The sequence below is a fragment of the Parasteatoda tepidariorum genome, chromosome 7, assembly GCF_982258835.1.
Source record: "Parasteatoda tepidariorum strain Cologne lab strain chromosome 7, Ptep-v5.0, whole genome shotgun sequence".
Lineage (NCBI taxonomy): Eukaryota > Metazoa > Arthropoda > Arachnida > Araneae > Theridiidae > Parasteatoda > Parasteatoda tepidariorum.
This window is the reverse complement of record NC_141761.1, coordinates 35,978,791-35,997,313: the sequence shown is the minus strand read 5'-3', so window position 1 is coordinate 35,997,313 and position 18,523 is coordinate 35,978,791. Positions and strand designations below refer to the sequence as shown.

The 18,523-nt window shown below is 27.0% G+C and overlaps 1 protein-coding gene across 1 annotated transcript in view; it reads left to right on the top strand.

Moving 5' to 3' along the window:
• The window catches only part of LOC107440022 (solute carrier family 12 member 2), a 98,465-nt gene that overhangs the window by 63,347 nt on the left and 16,595 nt on the right, over positions 1-18,523 (top strand). Inside the window, exons 8-15 of the mRNA XM_087167672.1 lie at positions 1,191-1,318; positions 5,005-5,214; positions 6,053-6,160; positions 8,503-8,626; positions 11,400-11,501; positions 12,524-12,679; positions 13,168-13,267; positions 14,630-14,741. Coding sequence (XP_087023798.1) covers positions 1,191-1,318; positions 5,005-5,214; positions 6,053-6,160; positions 8,503-8,626; positions 11,400-11,501; positions 12,524-12,679; positions 13,168-13,267; positions 14,630-14,741 — 1,040 coding nt within the window. The remainder of the gene's footprint in view (positions 1-1,190; positions 1,319-5,004; positions 5,215-6,052; positions 6,161-8,502; positions 8,627-11,399; positions 11,502-12,523; positions 12,680-13,167; positions 13,268-14,629; positions 14,742-18,523) is intronic.

Genomic DNA, 18,523 nt, shown 5'->3' with positions numbered 1-18,523 from the left:
TTATATTTATTCTGGGGAAAAAATACCTGTTTTTACAGATTATTTTATTCTTTTGAAATTCACACCATATTTTTATTCTTTTTCAAATTCTTTATTTCCTCGAAAATCAAATCAAAAAGAAATAAATTTTTTTTTATCAATTTAAATGCAGAGACTCTTTTTTAAAATAAAGATAATTCTAGTTTGATTGATTTAAAATTAATTTCAAGGCATGGAAACCTAATTTATACTAAAGCAATTCATTCATCAATTGAATTAAAACTTAATAAATCTAGAAAAAATAGTTAATTTTAATTCATGTTATATTATTATTTTCTTTCATTCTTAAAACATACAACACCCTAAACTTAATGAGTGGAATTTGCCTCATTTTTATTATAAATTTTAAAAAATTTCATTTTTTATTTAACGGAACACATTAAAATATAATTTTTTTTTATTGATAGGGCATATGTTTTAAACTAAAAGGAGCATTTAGACTACTAAGCAAAACTAACTTAATATTGAAAAGAAGTGTTACTATTTAAAACGTTGTGTTCTAAAGCAGATGAATGATGTGAATACAAAATTATAGTTTGATATTGTTTGATATAATTTAAAAACGTATGTTTTAAAAGTTGATTTAGATTTGATTGATTATTATTTGGCAAGAGTGATGAGTAAATGAGATGATTATTAACTTTAATTTACAAAAGTTGATTTGGAATAAATGGTTCCTGCAGTTCAGTCTGTAAAGCAGGTTGATTTCAGTTTTTTATATTTTCAGTGTCTCTGAAAATATTTAAGCTATAAGTATAGAATTAATCCAAAAATAGTTCAATGCAAAAAAAAAAAAAAAATTTAATTCAGTGATCTACAGCATTTTCGATTATAAGGATACAGTTTTTGAAACTAATTTAAACGATGTAATATTAAATTACTAAGTATGAAATTGATTGAACAAATTTTATTTTTAAATATCCTTTTTTCTAGAACTATTTTACTGGTTCCATTCAAATTACATATTTTTAACTCAATATTTCTCTTCAAATGTAGTCTATTGTTTTAATGTTATTTTTTATCATTTTTACTGCATTTAAATAAAAGGGTTTTTGTAACCAGTTATCCATAACTATATTTTTTGAATATCTTTCATTTCATTATAAAAAGTTCAGTATTTTCTTGTTGAGAATAGTTTTATAAAATTTTAGTGGATGTAATGCAAGAAAATTTTGGACCTGCATTCCGTCAAGGTGAAACATTTATATCTGTGTTTTCTGTTTTTTTCCCTGCTGCCACAGGAATTCTGGCTGGTGCTAATATATCAGGAGATTTAGCTGTGAGTGAAGTCTATCCTTTTATTGATGTTTGTTAATTATATTATATTAAAAGATAAAGTACTTAAATGTTATCTCCCTATCAAATGTGTAACCATCTGCTTCAGTACCCTCTGAGAGTTTATTCTAAGCTGTATTATAATCTAATACTAAAATATATTGAGCTGTACTATGAACAAAAAAAAGGAAATGAATCGTTACTTGTAACTTTATTTAATTATCACTTTTTAAGTACAAGATTTTATGTTAATGGTTAAGCAGGGGCATAAAATTTCACTTCTAAACTTACTAACCAAAATAAAATCATTGCTTGCCACTATTTAACTTCATAAAATTGTTTACAGATGTGGTAAGTAGAATTGTTTTGTTTTCAAAACCATAAAAAAAAGTTGAAAGGTAGAATGTAATTTGTAACAATAATAGAATCAAAATAAGGTTGTCTTAAGATCTCAATGTTTTCAGAAGATATGATTTTGTAAATAAAAAGTAGATGAAAGTTTTGTTCTAAGTAGGAGAAAAATTCAGATGCTTCATATCTTAAAACTTCCATATGTTGCTTCATTGAGGTACAATTATCTAAGCGTATATAGTTTAAATTAAATATGAACATTTTGAATCGTAGAACATACTTGTCATATATAATGTTTATATATATATTTTTTTATTAAAATAAGTGCATGTATAAGTTAGTATATATGTTAGTATATACGAGATAATATTGTTATGCACACAATTTTCATTAAAATATCTTGTTTAGGTTTAAAAATAAAGCTTGAAACACGATATATAACTTAACTAAAGTTTAAAATATGATTTGAACAGCTAGTATGCGTTTAGGTGATATGGGGGGAGGTAAAGAATATGTTTAAGTGCATCAAAGAGAAGAAGGAGTTCAAAAGTTATGGAAAAAAGTGTAATCAATTATGGATAGGCCCTAACGAATTATGCTTTTTTTTTTTATCTCATTCAAAATTTTCATTTTAAAGTTATTCTTAATTATTTGCATGAATGCAGAAAAGTAAATAATAATCTTGACTGTTTATGCTCTATGGGTCAAAAAAATAATTTTGATAGCTTAGAAATTTTTTGCTCTTATTTTTTGTAAGTAGTTTGTTGAACAGCAGAAATGTACATTGCTATGCGCCTCAATAAATCCTTGGAACAACAATCTTTATCCTTTATTGTTGTTATATTTTTCTTTTGTTGTGAAAAAGAAGTTGAGAAAAGATGATGGGAGCTAGCTGATATGACTAAAGAAAAAAAACTCTGCTCTTTATTAAATAAAGGAATGAAAGTGTACCTTTCAAATCATTAGGTGTTAAGAAAGAGCCTGAATGTAACAAATTGAAGATTTCTTGAAGAAAAGAAAACCATCATTCAAATAAGGTGTTAGAAGTAATTATCCTTTGTCACTGAACAGGGTAAGCATAGTAAATCCAGTTCTTTTGTGACTAAGCCCCAAAATGCGAAGCTAAATGGCAAAAGTAATTTATATTGTTTGAAAAATACTTGGAATCCACTTTCATTTACTAAATGCCAACATTTGTTGAACCATTTGGAATTACTGTCATATGATCAGGGCTGATTGTGCTCCGGAAAAATCCAGATTTCCGGAATTTTTGCTAACAGTGATCCGGAAGTTTCCAGAGATCGAATATCCAGACCCTTCAAAAATTCATTGATCAGAGAAGTTTCCGGAAATCAAATTTTCAAAGGTGGAACTAAAAACACAGTTTATTTTATTTGTTTGTAAAAGAGAGCCAGAGAGATACTTTATAATCTTATATTCATGATTGATATTCATTTTTTATCAGTAAATAGTTGTTATAATCATAAACTCAAGAAAGAAAGACATATTTGTAAATTTTAATTACTTCTCCAGGTCATCATAGGTATATGTAAATGGTATAGGTATGCGTAAAATTTTAAATATATTTTAAGTAGACTAACAAATATTGAGAAAAAGGGAGAAAAAACTGGTTTTTATTTTTAAATTTTTTTTTGAACTCAAGAAATTTTCCGGAATTTTGACTTGGGCTTACAATCACCCCTGTATGATTAGTTTGGTAAAGTTTGTGATGGAGTGCAGGTGGTTAAATAGAATTGAAAATTTGCTTATTTGTAATGATAAATTTAATCTAATCAACAATATATTCGAATTAATAAATTATTTAATTTAATAGCAGTTTTACAAATTAATCTCTAATCAAAAGGAAATAAAAACAAAATAACTATTAGCTTATTTTAAATTTTTGTGGTTGATTTTGTACTATTTAAAAAAAAGTATTATTGATTAATTACTATACACTTTTGTTACTATACATGAATTTATTACTATAAAGAATAGCTTTAAAGTAATATTTTCACGCTGAAATAGATTTGAGACATTTTATGTGGAACAAAATATCTCCTAACATCTCCTTGTTGTAGGTGCAACATATTTATCAACAAAACTAGTGATCCATTAAAATAGTTCAGAGACTCATGTTTAATTTATATAATGTTAAACAAAATAAGTTAAATAAACAATTAAATACAAACCAAAGTATAAACTATTTTTTAAAAATTGTTTTTAAAAACATATATTTTTATCCTGTTGAAGAGCATGGCAGAAAAAGAAATAGCAAACTTGCATTCACATTTTCGTTACGCAAAATACAAAAACTTGTAAATTTATATAAATGCAAGAATTATTTATTTATTATATTAAATGCTTATATTAAAATATGTCTGAAAAGAAATTAATTTATTTAAATAAATTTTACGCATAGAAAAATATTATTTGTTTGCTGAAAATATTATTGTTCATTGCAGTCAAAACAATTGTCCACTTTAGCACTTAGCATGTTTTACTTAAAATCATACAATGTTGTACTAAGATTTTCAGTTGATTTTGCATTTACATTTCTCCAGTAAACTTCTATTTACATAATTTAAAGGCTCTCTCATTTGACAAAAAAAATTTTCAATTACAATAATTGTCATTTTTGATTAACTGAACAATTTTAAGTAAATCTTTTTGAATTAATCTTTTTTTCACTTAAAAACTATAATTGTGTAAATACACAGTAAATTTCCTATGCAAAATATGTAGAACATATTTTTAAATTAAAAGAAACTCTCAAAGTTTTGCACATTTGGTCTTCTTCAAAGAATTGAAATTATAAGTTATCACAGAGTTTTCCTTTCTCTGTGGAAAGATTAACTATATATATAGATATTGCAGTATTTTACCATGTCTTTGATAAACATTTTAAAAAAATAAACAAAAATTGATTAAAAAGTTATAAGATTTAAATCTTTTGGCAGTCATAATGAAATAGTAGCTCTACATTTTGGAATTATTATGTTGTAATTGCAGTGCTTTTAAAAATAGTTATAAAATTTCTTGTGCTAGTTATGTAGTTTATTCCAATTATTGACTGCATGGTGTGAAGCTACACATTAACCATTTGAGGGCTGTATTTGGCCCCCAGGCTGACGGTTGTCAATCCCTAGCACACATCTATAATTTTTATTTGTCTCATGTCTCGAAGAACAGTTTACTATCTATATAAATTCTGCTAATGTTTTAATGTCTTCAAAATACTAATTTAAAGACTTTAAAAAATCTTTTAAATTACTTTAATTATATGATATGTTTTCTGTTTGTAATGTTCTTGTAAACTAAATGTAAATATTTCTTCAGGATCCTCAGACTGCTATTCCCAAAGGCACTGTTCTTGCCATTGTGATATCGTCTATCAGTTATATATGGTTTGCTTTCACTGCTGGATCTGTTTACTTACGCGATGCTAATGGAAATGAAACTCTTGCAATGAACGGCACTGACATGATTAGGAACTGCACTTTTGGTCCTGATGGAATGTGTCCTTATGGCATGATGAATTTCTATGAAGTATGTTCAACTAGTTTTCAACATTTTTTTTAAAGCAAGTTATTTAAGTATGGAAGGGTCATTATTTTTTTAGAGTGTATCTCAGACCTCTAATTGGAAGTTAGGGAGAATCTGATATACAACCATCTTGTATATGTAGCACATGCACACTTAATCTGTTATGGCTATAAGAACTTTTTAATGAAATTTGCCGAGCTTATATAATGATATGATTTAATAAGAGAATCCTTGCTTTAAATTAATGTACAATTAATGACTGTTGTAAATTAATTTAAAGCAAGGGATTTATGGCAATTAATGACTGTAATAAAGCAATTAATGATTATTAATTTATAATTAATAACTATTGTTATGATGATGATATTAAAGGGATTGAGAAATAAAAATTATTAAAAATGAATTTTTTTTATAAGTGAAAGTGTTGTAAAATAATGTTTATAAATTACTCTATTGGTCAGAATGTCTTAATTCTTAGTTAAAAATTATTTTTAGAAAAGATTATATTTATTTTTTAATATTTTTTCACTTTTTTTTTTTGAATTTCAAAATTTATTAATGGTACAGGTATAAAATACTGACACATATAGAAAAGGTAACCTTTCATACAAATTATATTTTCTTGCATATAGATTTAACTGCACGATAGCTGTGTAAATCCTTGATATTATAATTTTTATGTCTTTGGTGCAAAATGGCAGTTAAAAGCAAATAGTAAATAAAGTTTTACTTATTACTATTTCGTCAAAAGTTTTTCTTTAAATATGGTTTCTAATTTATAATATCTTTGTGTAAGTCTTGCTATCTATGTGTAAATCAGCTTCATATATATTGATTGTAGGTTATGGAGACAGTATCAGCATTTGGACCTATTATATTAGCTGGCATTTTTGCAGCTACTTTATCATCTGCTCTTGCTAGTCTTGTTAGTGCCCCTAAAGTATTTCAAGTAAGTACTAATGATATTCCGTTTTTCTGATAAAATCACCTGAGATTTTTTATTTTATGATCCATTACAATATTTGTACGTAAAAGATATTAAAAAAATAAAGATCTTCATCTAATACAAATTAAATTTTCTCTTTTTAATTGTACTTACCAGTTTTAATTTTACCAGTTCCAGATTTTTTCATTACATAGTGTAAAAAGTACAAGGCATAACTCTCCTTTGTTTAGTCTCTAACAAATTGGACACAGCTCTAAATGTGTGTCTATGAAAATGGATTTTCTGTTTTTCAAAGTTCTCTTACAAACTTTTTTTAAGAGAATAAACAAATGGATACAAATATATTTGTAATGTCACATCGTTCATTTGCATAAATCGCTTAGTAAATTTATTTTTAGATCTGACTTTTTGAAAAAATATTTAAAGTTAATTTTTGTTTTTAATAGATTGTTACGAATCCTATAAATTTATAAAAGTGGCTATTAAATTAATGTTGTATGAATTTGGACTTTTTAAAATCACTTTACCATTTAGTGTTCTGAATAAGAAGAGATGGCTGAAATGTTACATTTGCAATGTAACCAGCCATTGTCATAAGTCCAGGACTATGCCCCCGTTTTAATTATGCTTAGTGTTTAAAAAAGTAAGGAAAAGTAAATACAAACATTGACAAAGCTCATTTTTTGTTTGCGCCCATTTTCTTTTGCACAAATTTATAGCTGTATGCAGAATAAAAGCTCACTGACAATATATTGCATTCAACTACAGTTAATTTTTTTTCTTTGCCATTTACTCTATAAAAAGTAAACTAACTTATAAAAACTTCTCTGCCATGCTTTTGATATCATGAAATCAATTGACAAGTCTTTAATTTCATAGAAAGTATTTGTTGCTAAATTGACATTGATGCTTACATTCTTAATTGATTTTAGTAATTCAATTTGGAGGAAAAGCAAATCAAAAGTTATTTCTAGTTTTATGCTGCTAGAGTTAATTCAATTTTATTTTTCCAGATAGGGCAGTTATTCTAAATCTTTTTATAATGAACTTTTATAAGTACTACCTCTTTCTTGCTATTCCTCACCTACCCTAAGTAATAGCTTTGCAATTCTATATGAATTGCTTAGAAAAAGCACAATTTTTATTGTTATTTTCTCTAATTGTATTGAGCTAGCCCATACGATACGGCAAGAAATTCTTTACTTTGCCTGTATATTTTCTGATAAAATTAGTACAAAATGTGTGCATATAACCTTACTATTCTCTTTTAAAGTAATCATCAAGCAAATTTAAGTAAAAATAATAATTATTATACAAATACATACAAACACTAAATATTTTAATAATCAATAAACACTAACACTAAATATTTCATAATGAATAAACACAGTTAACTCTGAACAATAATATTGTTTATTCATTTAATATGACGTTTTAAATAACTATAATATGGATTTAACTATGAACAATAACAGTGAATTTTTAAGCAATAGGACACATTTTACTCTGCACAATTTTTATATTGTTATTTATACCTATAGGAATGATGAACCATGCTTATTGTCCCTATATGGGAATTACATAAAAATTAGGCTATCTTTAACGGAGAATGTTAGCTTATGTGTTTGGCTTCATTTCATGTTATTACTTGTATCAATTATATTTTCTAAAGCATGTGCATAGTCAAACAACCTTAGTAATAATACAGAAATCCATTTGTAAAATATTTTAAAACGCTCTTTCAGAAATTGTTTACAGAGAAAATCTTATTTGAGCTTTAAAATAATTTCTATTCTTGATGCTATTTTTTAATTAATGTTATTATCACTAAATAACTAAGAACCAAAAATATTTTTGAAGTTTGGTTGAAGCATAGTTCAATGCTATTTTTATGAGGAAAATATTTTGTAAAAAAATTTGCCATTGGTTCAAAACCTTTAAAGAATTCAGGACTTAGATTTATATCTGATTATTCTGAGTGTTTTGTGGCTAACATTGTTTAAAAATAACCCAGTTTCTTAAAAAATTATTTTAATCTAAAGGTTATATGATGAAAAACTTTTTTTCCCTTATAGAAAGTTATCAATTAGAAAAAGGTTTCAATTAAAATTTGCCAAAAATTCTTTTTAAAATAATTCAAGTATTGTTATCAATAATATAGTTTGAAATGTTCATTTGACCTTGATTTATAATAATTTTATACTAGTCAAACTAATTAGTATGTTTGAAAATTCTACATGGCAATATAGTAATTTATATGTGCAGAGTATTGGCCCCTTTAATGTTTTTTGTTTGAATTATTGTTTTAAATTAACTAAGAAAAATTATCTATTGTATATTTGTAGGCCTTATGCAAAGATAAACTCTTTCCTCATCTGCATTATTTTGCAAAAGGCTTTGGCAAGGGAAATGAGCCAAGAAGAGGATATTGTTTAACGCTAGTCATTGGTTTAGCCTGTACAGCCATTGGTCAGTATTTATCGTTTATTATTTTATAGCAGAGTTTAGTTTTTTACCTGTCAAGAGTCAAAAACCAAAGATTATAGTCATGATAATCATAATGTATGCAATAATGTTTTTAAAGTTAATTAATAGTAATAAATTAACATAAAAATACCTACAAATGTATGAATATTGGCTAATAAATTAACACATATCTAAAAATACCACTTGATAATAATTGTATGAAAGTAAAAGTTATGGTTTTGAGCCGAAGAAAAAAAAATGCTTTTAATTTACACTTTTTATTGTTTTTTACTTGAAAGATTTTTTTAATGTCTCAATAAAATCTAAATTTTAGTATAATTATTCTTAATGTTTTTATATCATATGTATAATTTTTTTAATATTTTGTTTACATAATGGTAATGGTTTTACCAGTACATTCTGTTAAAATTTGCATTTTTTAAAAATTTAAGTAACTAACAACTGTACAATATCCAAAGTATTACAGTGGATTAATTTAAAAACAGAATTGTAAAATATAAGAGGAAAGGAAAGGATTTTGAGAAGTAATGAATAATTTTAGAATGTTAAATTTTTTTTTTTTTTTGATATTGTAAAAAGGTATTCTTTAAAACAACTTTACAACTACTGTAGTCTATATTCAGGGATGAGATTTTTCCGCTTTTTATCGGATTTCCGCTTTTTTCACTTTTATCTCTTGAATTTCAGTTTTTGTCTTGAATTTCAGTTTCCAAGCCTGGAATCTGCTAATATCTCGATTCTTATTCACAAGATTTTAATATCAAACATAGCTTTGCATATGTGCGTGTTGCGATTCTTATTCACGCGATTTGAATATTGCATTCTTATTTACGAGATTTAAAAATCCGATATTGTGATTCGTATTTACGCCTTTTTAAAAACCTATGTAGCGATTCGTATTCACCCAAGTTTAAAATTAATGTCTTGATTTGCTCATGCGGTTTCTAATATCAAACATTGATTTTCGTATTTATACATGATTTTAAAATAAGGCATTGGGATTCGCATTCACGCATTCAAAAAATTATGCATCATAATTCTTATTTATGCAATCTAAAAATTACGCATCATGATTCGTATTTACGCGATCTAAAAATTATGAATCGTGATTTGTATTTACGCGTTTTAAAAATTCTATATCCCAGTTTGTATTTCCTCATTTTCAAAATCGTATATCTAGTTTCATATTCATGTGATTTCAAAATCCATAATTGTTATTCATATTCACGCAATTTTAAAATCAACTTTCGCGATTCTTGTAAGAAGTAAATTTTTTATTTTAATTAGTTAGTATAAAGGTGACTGTTTTTATAACAACGATTATTAGTATATGTAAGTGTTACAACATCAGAGAAACTGGAAGGGAATATATTCAAAACTTACATTCTGTGCTTGCAAAGAAGAAAAAATAGGATTTGTCGCAAGATGTTTGAAGATCGACTAACAACTAAATATAGCAAACATAAAAGATATAGCAAACAAAAGCAATCACTTAAAAAGGGATTTAATTAAAAAAAAAATTTTTGGAAAAAGAGTTAATTAACTCATTATCGAAATTTTATTTATAATTGCTGTTATTTATGCTATAAAAGGCAAAATTCTTATCAAATAAAAACAATTATCTAAACAGATAATTGTTTTGTCATGTAATTTTTCAAACTAAAATAGCAATTTTTGTATGTTAAGGAGTTACTATATATTTCTACTTCACTGTTATTGATATGTTTCAAAGGGCTCTAGTTAGATTAGACTATAATATGAACATAATGATTCGGTCCATTGTTAAAGTTTTTCTTTTCCAATATAATTTAAAATCTAATATTACTGATATATTTGCTATAAATCACATAACAGTATTGATTAAAAGAAATGAAATATTAATGTATATTCTTAGTAGTTTTAATTTGCTAAACCAGGTAGTTTTTCAAGTAATAATTGTCTCTTATGTGAACTGAGGAAAAATATAATTTCCAGCTTTATTTTTTCAATTGGTAGTTTTTATTTTCACTAAATGTTAAGTAACAATGTAATCATTTATATAATAATAGATTAGTACACATTTGTAGTTCAACACATTATTTATAACCTTAAACTGCCTGGAATGTATTATTAAAGGGTTGCGCTTGCGTAAAATTTACTATCGTGGAAATTCAGCTTTTTTGCCTTTTGGCTAATCTCATCCCTGTATATTTGTAATATAAAGTTTTTTTTTCTCTCCCAACATACTAAAAATTTAAAATTAAACACCCTATGCAATGTTCTGTTTAAAATATAAAAAATATTTTTTACCAGTACATAATTGATATTTGAGTGGATCTTTTTATCTGTGAAATCTCAAAAATTTGTAACCCTACTTTAAAGAATTAATTCTTTTGTATTTACTTTATATTGCTTAATTTTCAACAATTCCATGGTATGAAGTTAAAAAATTATTTTTGGTTAAATGTTTTAATGTATTTTCATTTATTTAAAATCAAACTATTTTGTGGAAAATATTACATAATATTTCATAAATTGTGAAAAGACATTCTTTTACAATTTTAAAGTTTTACAAAATTCTTCAGAAATTAATTGCAATTTCAATTTTTTTACTTTTATTTCAGATAAGATAACTGATTTTATCTTATTTTTCTCTATTTTGAATATCATAAGAAATAAACTGCAAAAATTGATTTTTTTTAATGTTTCTCAAACTGTTTGTTATCAATGTTGACCTGGGTTTTCTATTGAATAATATTTTCTTCTCTTTTTCCAGGGGAACTTAATGCTATTGCTCCAATCATCTCCAACTTCTTCTTAGCCGCATATTGTTTAATTAATTTCTCTTGCTTTCATGCAACATTTGCTAGATCCCCAGGTAATCGTTACATCATTAAACATCATTATGTTGAGAGAAAAAACAAGTAAATAAGCACAATAATTAAATAAATAAAATAGATATTCAACACTTTCTAAGGAAAGAATTTTTACAAATATTTTTGCCATGAATGTATTTTTTATTAACATCAGGCACTATCCTGTGGTTATATCAACTAACAAAACAGCAATCATGCCATTAATTTCAATCATATAAATAAAATAATTTGTCTTAATAAAATTCTCTTTTCACCTTTTTTTTTTTTTTTTTTTTTGTAAGTTTTAGAACACTATGTAGTTTTTAAAGAAAAATTCATAAAATCAAATTAGAAATAAAGGTCACTGGTGCATTTTTCATAAAATCTATGTCCATTGTTGAATATTATCTATGATGAAAAAAGCAAATAACTTTGAAATATAATTGATATTTGAGAATGCAAATAATTTTAAAGTTTAAGTGACCATGCATGATCATGTATGGGAAAATAAGAGGTGAAAACAAACAAGCAATTTGTAAGAGATTTCCATCATACCAATCAAGCTAAAAAGCTTTAAATGTAGTTTTATATGATAATAGTCAATATTTAAATAAAATCTCACTTTTGCAGTAAAGCTCTGAATTTATTATTTTTATTGTTGCAGTTTTTAGTTAAGGCTAATTAGTCTTGTATCTAAATTATGGTAGCGTAACACATGCATCAGTTAAATCTTTAGTTCATCATTAAGAATGAATTCCAGATTTACCAATATACAGGTATTAATAACATAGTAATGTATCTTTATGACATTAACAACGAAATTCAAGAATATGGAGAAAAAATTCTTTAGCTTCTTATTAATTATCCACCCTTAAAAATTTTTTGATTAAAAAAAAAATATTCTTGTGTTTGTTTAAAATAAAAAAAAATTATTGTAAAATCCCCTATTAAATTTATTTTTGAAATAGTTTATTTTTTACTTTCTTTGAACAATTAAAAATGTTCAATAAAAAAGAATATAAGTCATAAATATTTTATTTTTTAGGATTTAGACCATCTTTTAAGTATTACAACCTATGGCTAAGTTTAGTGGGTGCCATTCTTTGCCTTGCCGTCATGTTTATAATGAATTGGTGGACAGCACTTTTGACATTTGCTTTAATTTTGGGCTTGTACATCTTTATTTTCTATAGAAAACCTGGTAAGAATGATCTAAAACTTTAATTCTTCAAAGCTCTTTGACACTAGTTTTTTAAGTTCAGGGAAATTATTATGCCAATGATACAGTTTTTGCAAGAAATAAACTTTTATGAGCATGTACTTAAATTAGTTTTTAGAGGGAAATATTTTTATTTTATAGAAGAAAAAGATTGTAATTTTCAAAGAATCATCTTTCTATTACCAATTTAAACCTTTTATTTTCTATAAAAACTTATACATAAGAATTCTTTTTAGCCTCAATTAATTCTACTGTCATCTTGTTAAAGTTATTGAAAACTGTATATCTCATTTATATAATTTAAAATATACTAAAAGTATGTTTATTTATCCTATAATAAGATTATTTTCTGTAAAATATGAAAATGTAAAAGTTTCCCTCTAACATAAGGTTTTATTTCTAAGTCATATTTTTTGTTTCTTAACTTTTCCTTTCTATTTGTTTCATGGACTCAAATTTTTTCTATTTAGATGTAAATTGGGGCTCTTCTGCACAGGCACAGACATATAAGACTGCTTTGAGTTCCGCTTATCGTCTGAACCATGTTAGTGATCATGTTAAAAATTATAGGTATGTCTTCTTCTATACTTCAGAATCCACAATAACTTTAAAAAGTTTTGATATTTATTAAGTAAAAAATGTAATTATTCCTTTTTTTATTTATATGAACTTCTTAATTTGTTTTAATTTTCTGGTAAAAGCATATATAATAAATAGACATATTCATAAAACATGTTTTGTTTATGTAAATATCCTTTATTTATTAATTTATTTTTTGTTACTTGTATGTCACTTGAATTATTGCCTCTTCAAACAGTCTTTAGCGTTTTTTTTTAAATAAAAGTTTTGTGTAAATTGATTTTAAAAAAAAGTATATGTAATTTCTTACCTTTCATCAAATTCTACACAGCAATTTATTTTGTATTGTTTTTTTGTTTGACTTTTCAGATATTTTCTGGTGACAACTAATAATATATTGGTTCAAAACCCTTAGCATTATTATAAGTTGAAATTACATTGAGTCATCAGAATATTTAAATTTATAGAAAACTACTATTATTATTTTTTTATGGAGGGGGTAAGGTTCATATAAAAAAGAGAAACGCAATTAAAATATTGCTAAATGTAAAAAAAAAAAAAAAATTTAAAAAAAAAAGCATATTTTTCAAAAAAAAGTTACAGAATATGCATTTTGTTAATATTCAAAGAAGTAAATTCTTATTATGTTCAAGAAATTCTGTTTCAAATAAAGACTCACGTTCAATAATTTTTTCCTACTTGCCAAAAGAACTTTATTTTTAAGTTTGACATTTGAATTGGTTTTAAACTTTACATATAAGGATTCCATTAATAAAATGAGAGAAATTAAAATAATTTTTTCGAGAATCTTATTAACTCCTTTACATTTGGTTGACACTGTTTACAACATTAGACACTTTGGTAGGCAATGTTTTGTGATTCTAAAAGTTGTCTCAGACTGTAGTTTCCATGTGTAGGAAATAAAAACTTTGTTGATTTCTCTAAAAATTTAAATTATATTAGAAAAAATATTCAATGTAAAGCCCAGGTCTGAGACACGATTATAAAATTCCCTTCACTAATCCAATAATCAAGTTAGGTGTTGATTATTGGATTATTCATTGTTATAATTAATGTTGCCATGGTGGTATAAGTACAATAATGGATGCCATATAACACTACTTTTATTTATATATTTTTTGTTACATTTTAAAAAAAAGAGCTTGTAGCCATTTTAGCATATAACATCTCATGATCACTTATTATGTTTGGGTTATAAAAATTCCATGTGTCAATTTTTTCAGCTGGTACAAGTTTGTTTCAATGTTTATGACAAGTATCAATTCATTGAAACAATTTTAAAATTCAGTCAGATAAATTTTATTTTATTCATTTATTTTTTTCTTCTTATAGACCTCAAATATTGGTGTTGACTGGATGTCCAAGTAGTAGACCTCCACTGACAGATTTTACTCACAGTATAACTAAGAAAATTGGACTGCTTATTTGTGCTCACATTGTTAAAGTAAAATTATTTGAATTTTAATTATTAGTTGCATTAACTATTTCTATATGTAAAGAAAAAATAATGTCACTGTAATTTACTAAATGTCTGTTGAAATTAAGTCTTTGACACATTTACGATATGCCCTGAATTCAAAAGTAGAAGATAGTTTAGCTAATATGTATGACATGTCATATTTTTAATATCAAAAGCTGTGTGTATTTCAGGGAATAATATATATTATACAGGTATAAAAGTTGTTTTGTGATTAATAGAAATATAATTGCATTATAAAATCTGCTAATTTTCTTAGTCAGTGCACACTTTCACCAAAAACTATATAATACTTTCTTTTTTTTTAATTCTGAAAGAAAAAAATCTTTTTTATGCCCTGAATTCAAAAGTAGAAGATAGTTTAGCTAATATGTATGAAATGTCATATTTTTAATATCAAAAGCTGTGTGTATTTCAGGGAATAATATATATTATACAGGTATAAAAGTTGTTTTGTGATTAATAGAAATATAATTGCATTATAAAATCTGCTAATTTTCTTAGTCAGTGCACACTTTCACCAAAAACTATATAATACTTTCTTTTTTTTTAATTCTGAAAGAAAAAAATCTTTTTTATATATTCTACAACAGGGAAGTGTGGTAAGTGTAGTACATGAGAAAGTATGTTTATATGCGAGCCATCATAAACAATGATGATAATAGATGCGAGATACCACTACTTGTATTATAATTTTTAATTTTTTTAAATCAGTAAATAAATATTTTGTTTTGATGTAGGGTTCATAGTGGACCCCTTTTTGTAATTTATGCAGAAAATTTTTTTTTGTTAACAGTGTTATACTTTATTTCTTTCATTCAACTATTAAACATAATTATATATCTTGATACAGTAGACTTTTGATTACGAGGATCGGATTATCCAGGATTGAAAAAAAAAAGAAAGAGAAGTGCGAATTATGCCCATTGAGATGTGTGGAAAAACTGTGTTCTTCTCAACTCTTTCTTCTTATTGTATTGGATACTTCTAGCCAACTTTGAGTACAACCAATTGTTTTGCTCCAGTTCTGTAACACTTTTGCGGAGGGACAAGGTGGTCCGACGAGTCATGATTCACCGATCCTTGCAGTATCAGTGTTGTTCAGATTAAAAATTTTCCATGTTTAACACTATGAACACTTTGTTCATACGGTTAACATGAAGAAATGCAAAAGAGATCTTAAGTGTAAATCAAAAGCTGGAAAACAGTTAAATCATTATTGCATGATTATGAGATTTGTGATCTGACGGTGGGAGACACTATGAAAGAAAGGGGATAAAAAACAATAACCAAGAGCTACTTGAACTTGCTAGAATTTCAGATTGCTCAAAAAGAATGTATTAGAAGAGCAATTAAAACCTTGAAACATTAAATATTTAATGAAATTAACTCTAAATGTACAATTTTTTCTTTCGAATTAATTTAATTAATAATGCTTTAAGGCAGTGTGTTCCAAACTGTGGGGCGCGCCCCCTTAGGGGGGGCGCGAGACTGTTGCAGGGGGGGGCACGCAGCTGATTCCAAAATATCATTTTCGAATACATACCAAAAAAGTCGAATAGGTGTCAAAACAATTAATCAGAAAAACGGTTATACTTAATCCACAATCCTCGCCGCGAATTTCTCGGGTATAAATGCTAAAAAATCCATCCATACTCTTGCTGGAACGAAAACATCTTGCTTTCCCGTTTGGAGCCGAGCGCAAGGAAACACTAGACAAGCACTCGTATCATCGCGGGTATTCTCGGGGTTACTCCCGCCAAACTTCAGTAAACAGAAGCAGGCAGCAGGCCCCGACAAGGCTTATGAGCCAAGGCCGTCGTTAATTCGGCGACGTCAGCGCTCATAACATCTGGTGTGGAACTATCATCAATTGCGCGCGACTGCGGGGTTTTTCAAACTCGGACGACGCGACTACACCTGGATGCGTGCGCCCAGACGAGAGCAAACACGCGGCATTTCGTTAAGAAACGTTGGTTAAACTCGACCGTTTCCACGCAGATTGCCTACAAACTCTGCAAACTCGCTTTGGTACACTTCTAAATTAATATTGAGGTAAATTTCAAAACTGTTATAAAGTATTTTTATTTGATTTAAAATAATAACCCTTTTAGATGGATAAATACGTAACTGGGTTGAAAAGAAAATTGAAGAAAGCAGAAGCAGACGGCAAAAGAAGAGGTAACGAAAATAGCGGAACATCTTCGCAAAATAGTAAACCTAAATGTAGAAAATATGATCCAATGTACTTATCATTTGAATTTACATGTAAAGTCATTAATGGCCAAGAACGACCAATGTGTTTGCTGTGTCTGAATACTTTGGCCTCAGACAGCATGAAACCAAATAAATTAAAACGGCATCTCGAAAACGTACATGCAGATCACGTTGGCAAGACAATAGAATTTTTCCGAAGAAAATTGGAGAATTTAAATAAACAAAAAGAAATGTTTTCAAAGACCATGTCTGTTACACAAAAAGCATTGCTTGTGTCTTATAAGGTTTCTTATAGAATTGCTAATTGCAAAAAACCCCATGTAATAGGAGAAACTTTAGTGCTACCTGCAGCTATTGGCATGGTAGCTACGATGCTAGGTGAATCATATGCTGATCAACTTAAAATCATTCCACTTGCAGATAATATGGTGGGAAGACGAATATCCGATATATCTGAAGATCTTTGCGATCAATTAATAGAAAAAGTAAAACTATCTTCTTTCGCGTTGCAAGTAGATGAGGCTACAGATGTTCTTAAGGATGCACACTTGATTACATATGTAAGATATGTTGTGGAAACTGATGTTAGAGAAGACATGTTATTCTGTAAACCTATTGAAGGCAATACTACAGCAAGTGAAGTTTTTAATATGATTGATAAATTTTTCAATGAATATAACATTCTGTGGGAGAACTGTGTTGGACTATGCACAGATGGAGCTCCATCTATGGCAGGAAAAAACGCTGGTCTACAGGCACTAGTTCGAAAGGTGGCTCCTCGGGCAAGTTGGACGCATTGCATGATTCATAGACAATCACTTGTTTCAAGAGATATGGGTGAAGATTTACTAACAGTATTTCAAGTTATTATAAGAGTTGTACATTTTATCAAAAATAGCCCATTAAGAGGAAGGCTTTTCGCAAAATTGTGTAATGACATTGGTTCAGAATATACATCACTTCTATATTAATGTGAGGCACGTTGGCTTTCTCGTTCCAAAGTACTTCAAAGGGTGTTTGAGCTAAAAGAAGAGATCGCCATATTCCTTACTGATAATAACAGAGATGAAGCAAACTTGTTTTATGACACGAAATTCCTTGTAAAACTTGCGTATTTAGTGGATATTTTTCAAAGACTCAGTACTTTAAATAAATCAATGCAAGGGCCTCAAATTCATGCTTTTGTCCAGAAAGACAAGGTTACTGCATTTATGAGAAAATTGGAACTGTGGATAATAAGTTTGAAAAATAATAACTTTGACATGTTTCCCACTTTTAAAATTACCTGTCTTGCAGATGAAATAGAAGAAAGTAAAGTTCTTATTAATAAACACTTGACCAGTTTAAGGGAGCAATTCTCGTTTTACTTTAAAGATCTTGACATGTCCAAATATGAATGGATTAGAAACCCGTTTGTGATTGAAAAATATGATGATTTTGGCCTTACGACAGCAGAGCAGGAAATGATAATTGACTTATCTAGTGACAGCACATTAAAGCAGATGTTTCAACACGAAAATAATATTGTCACG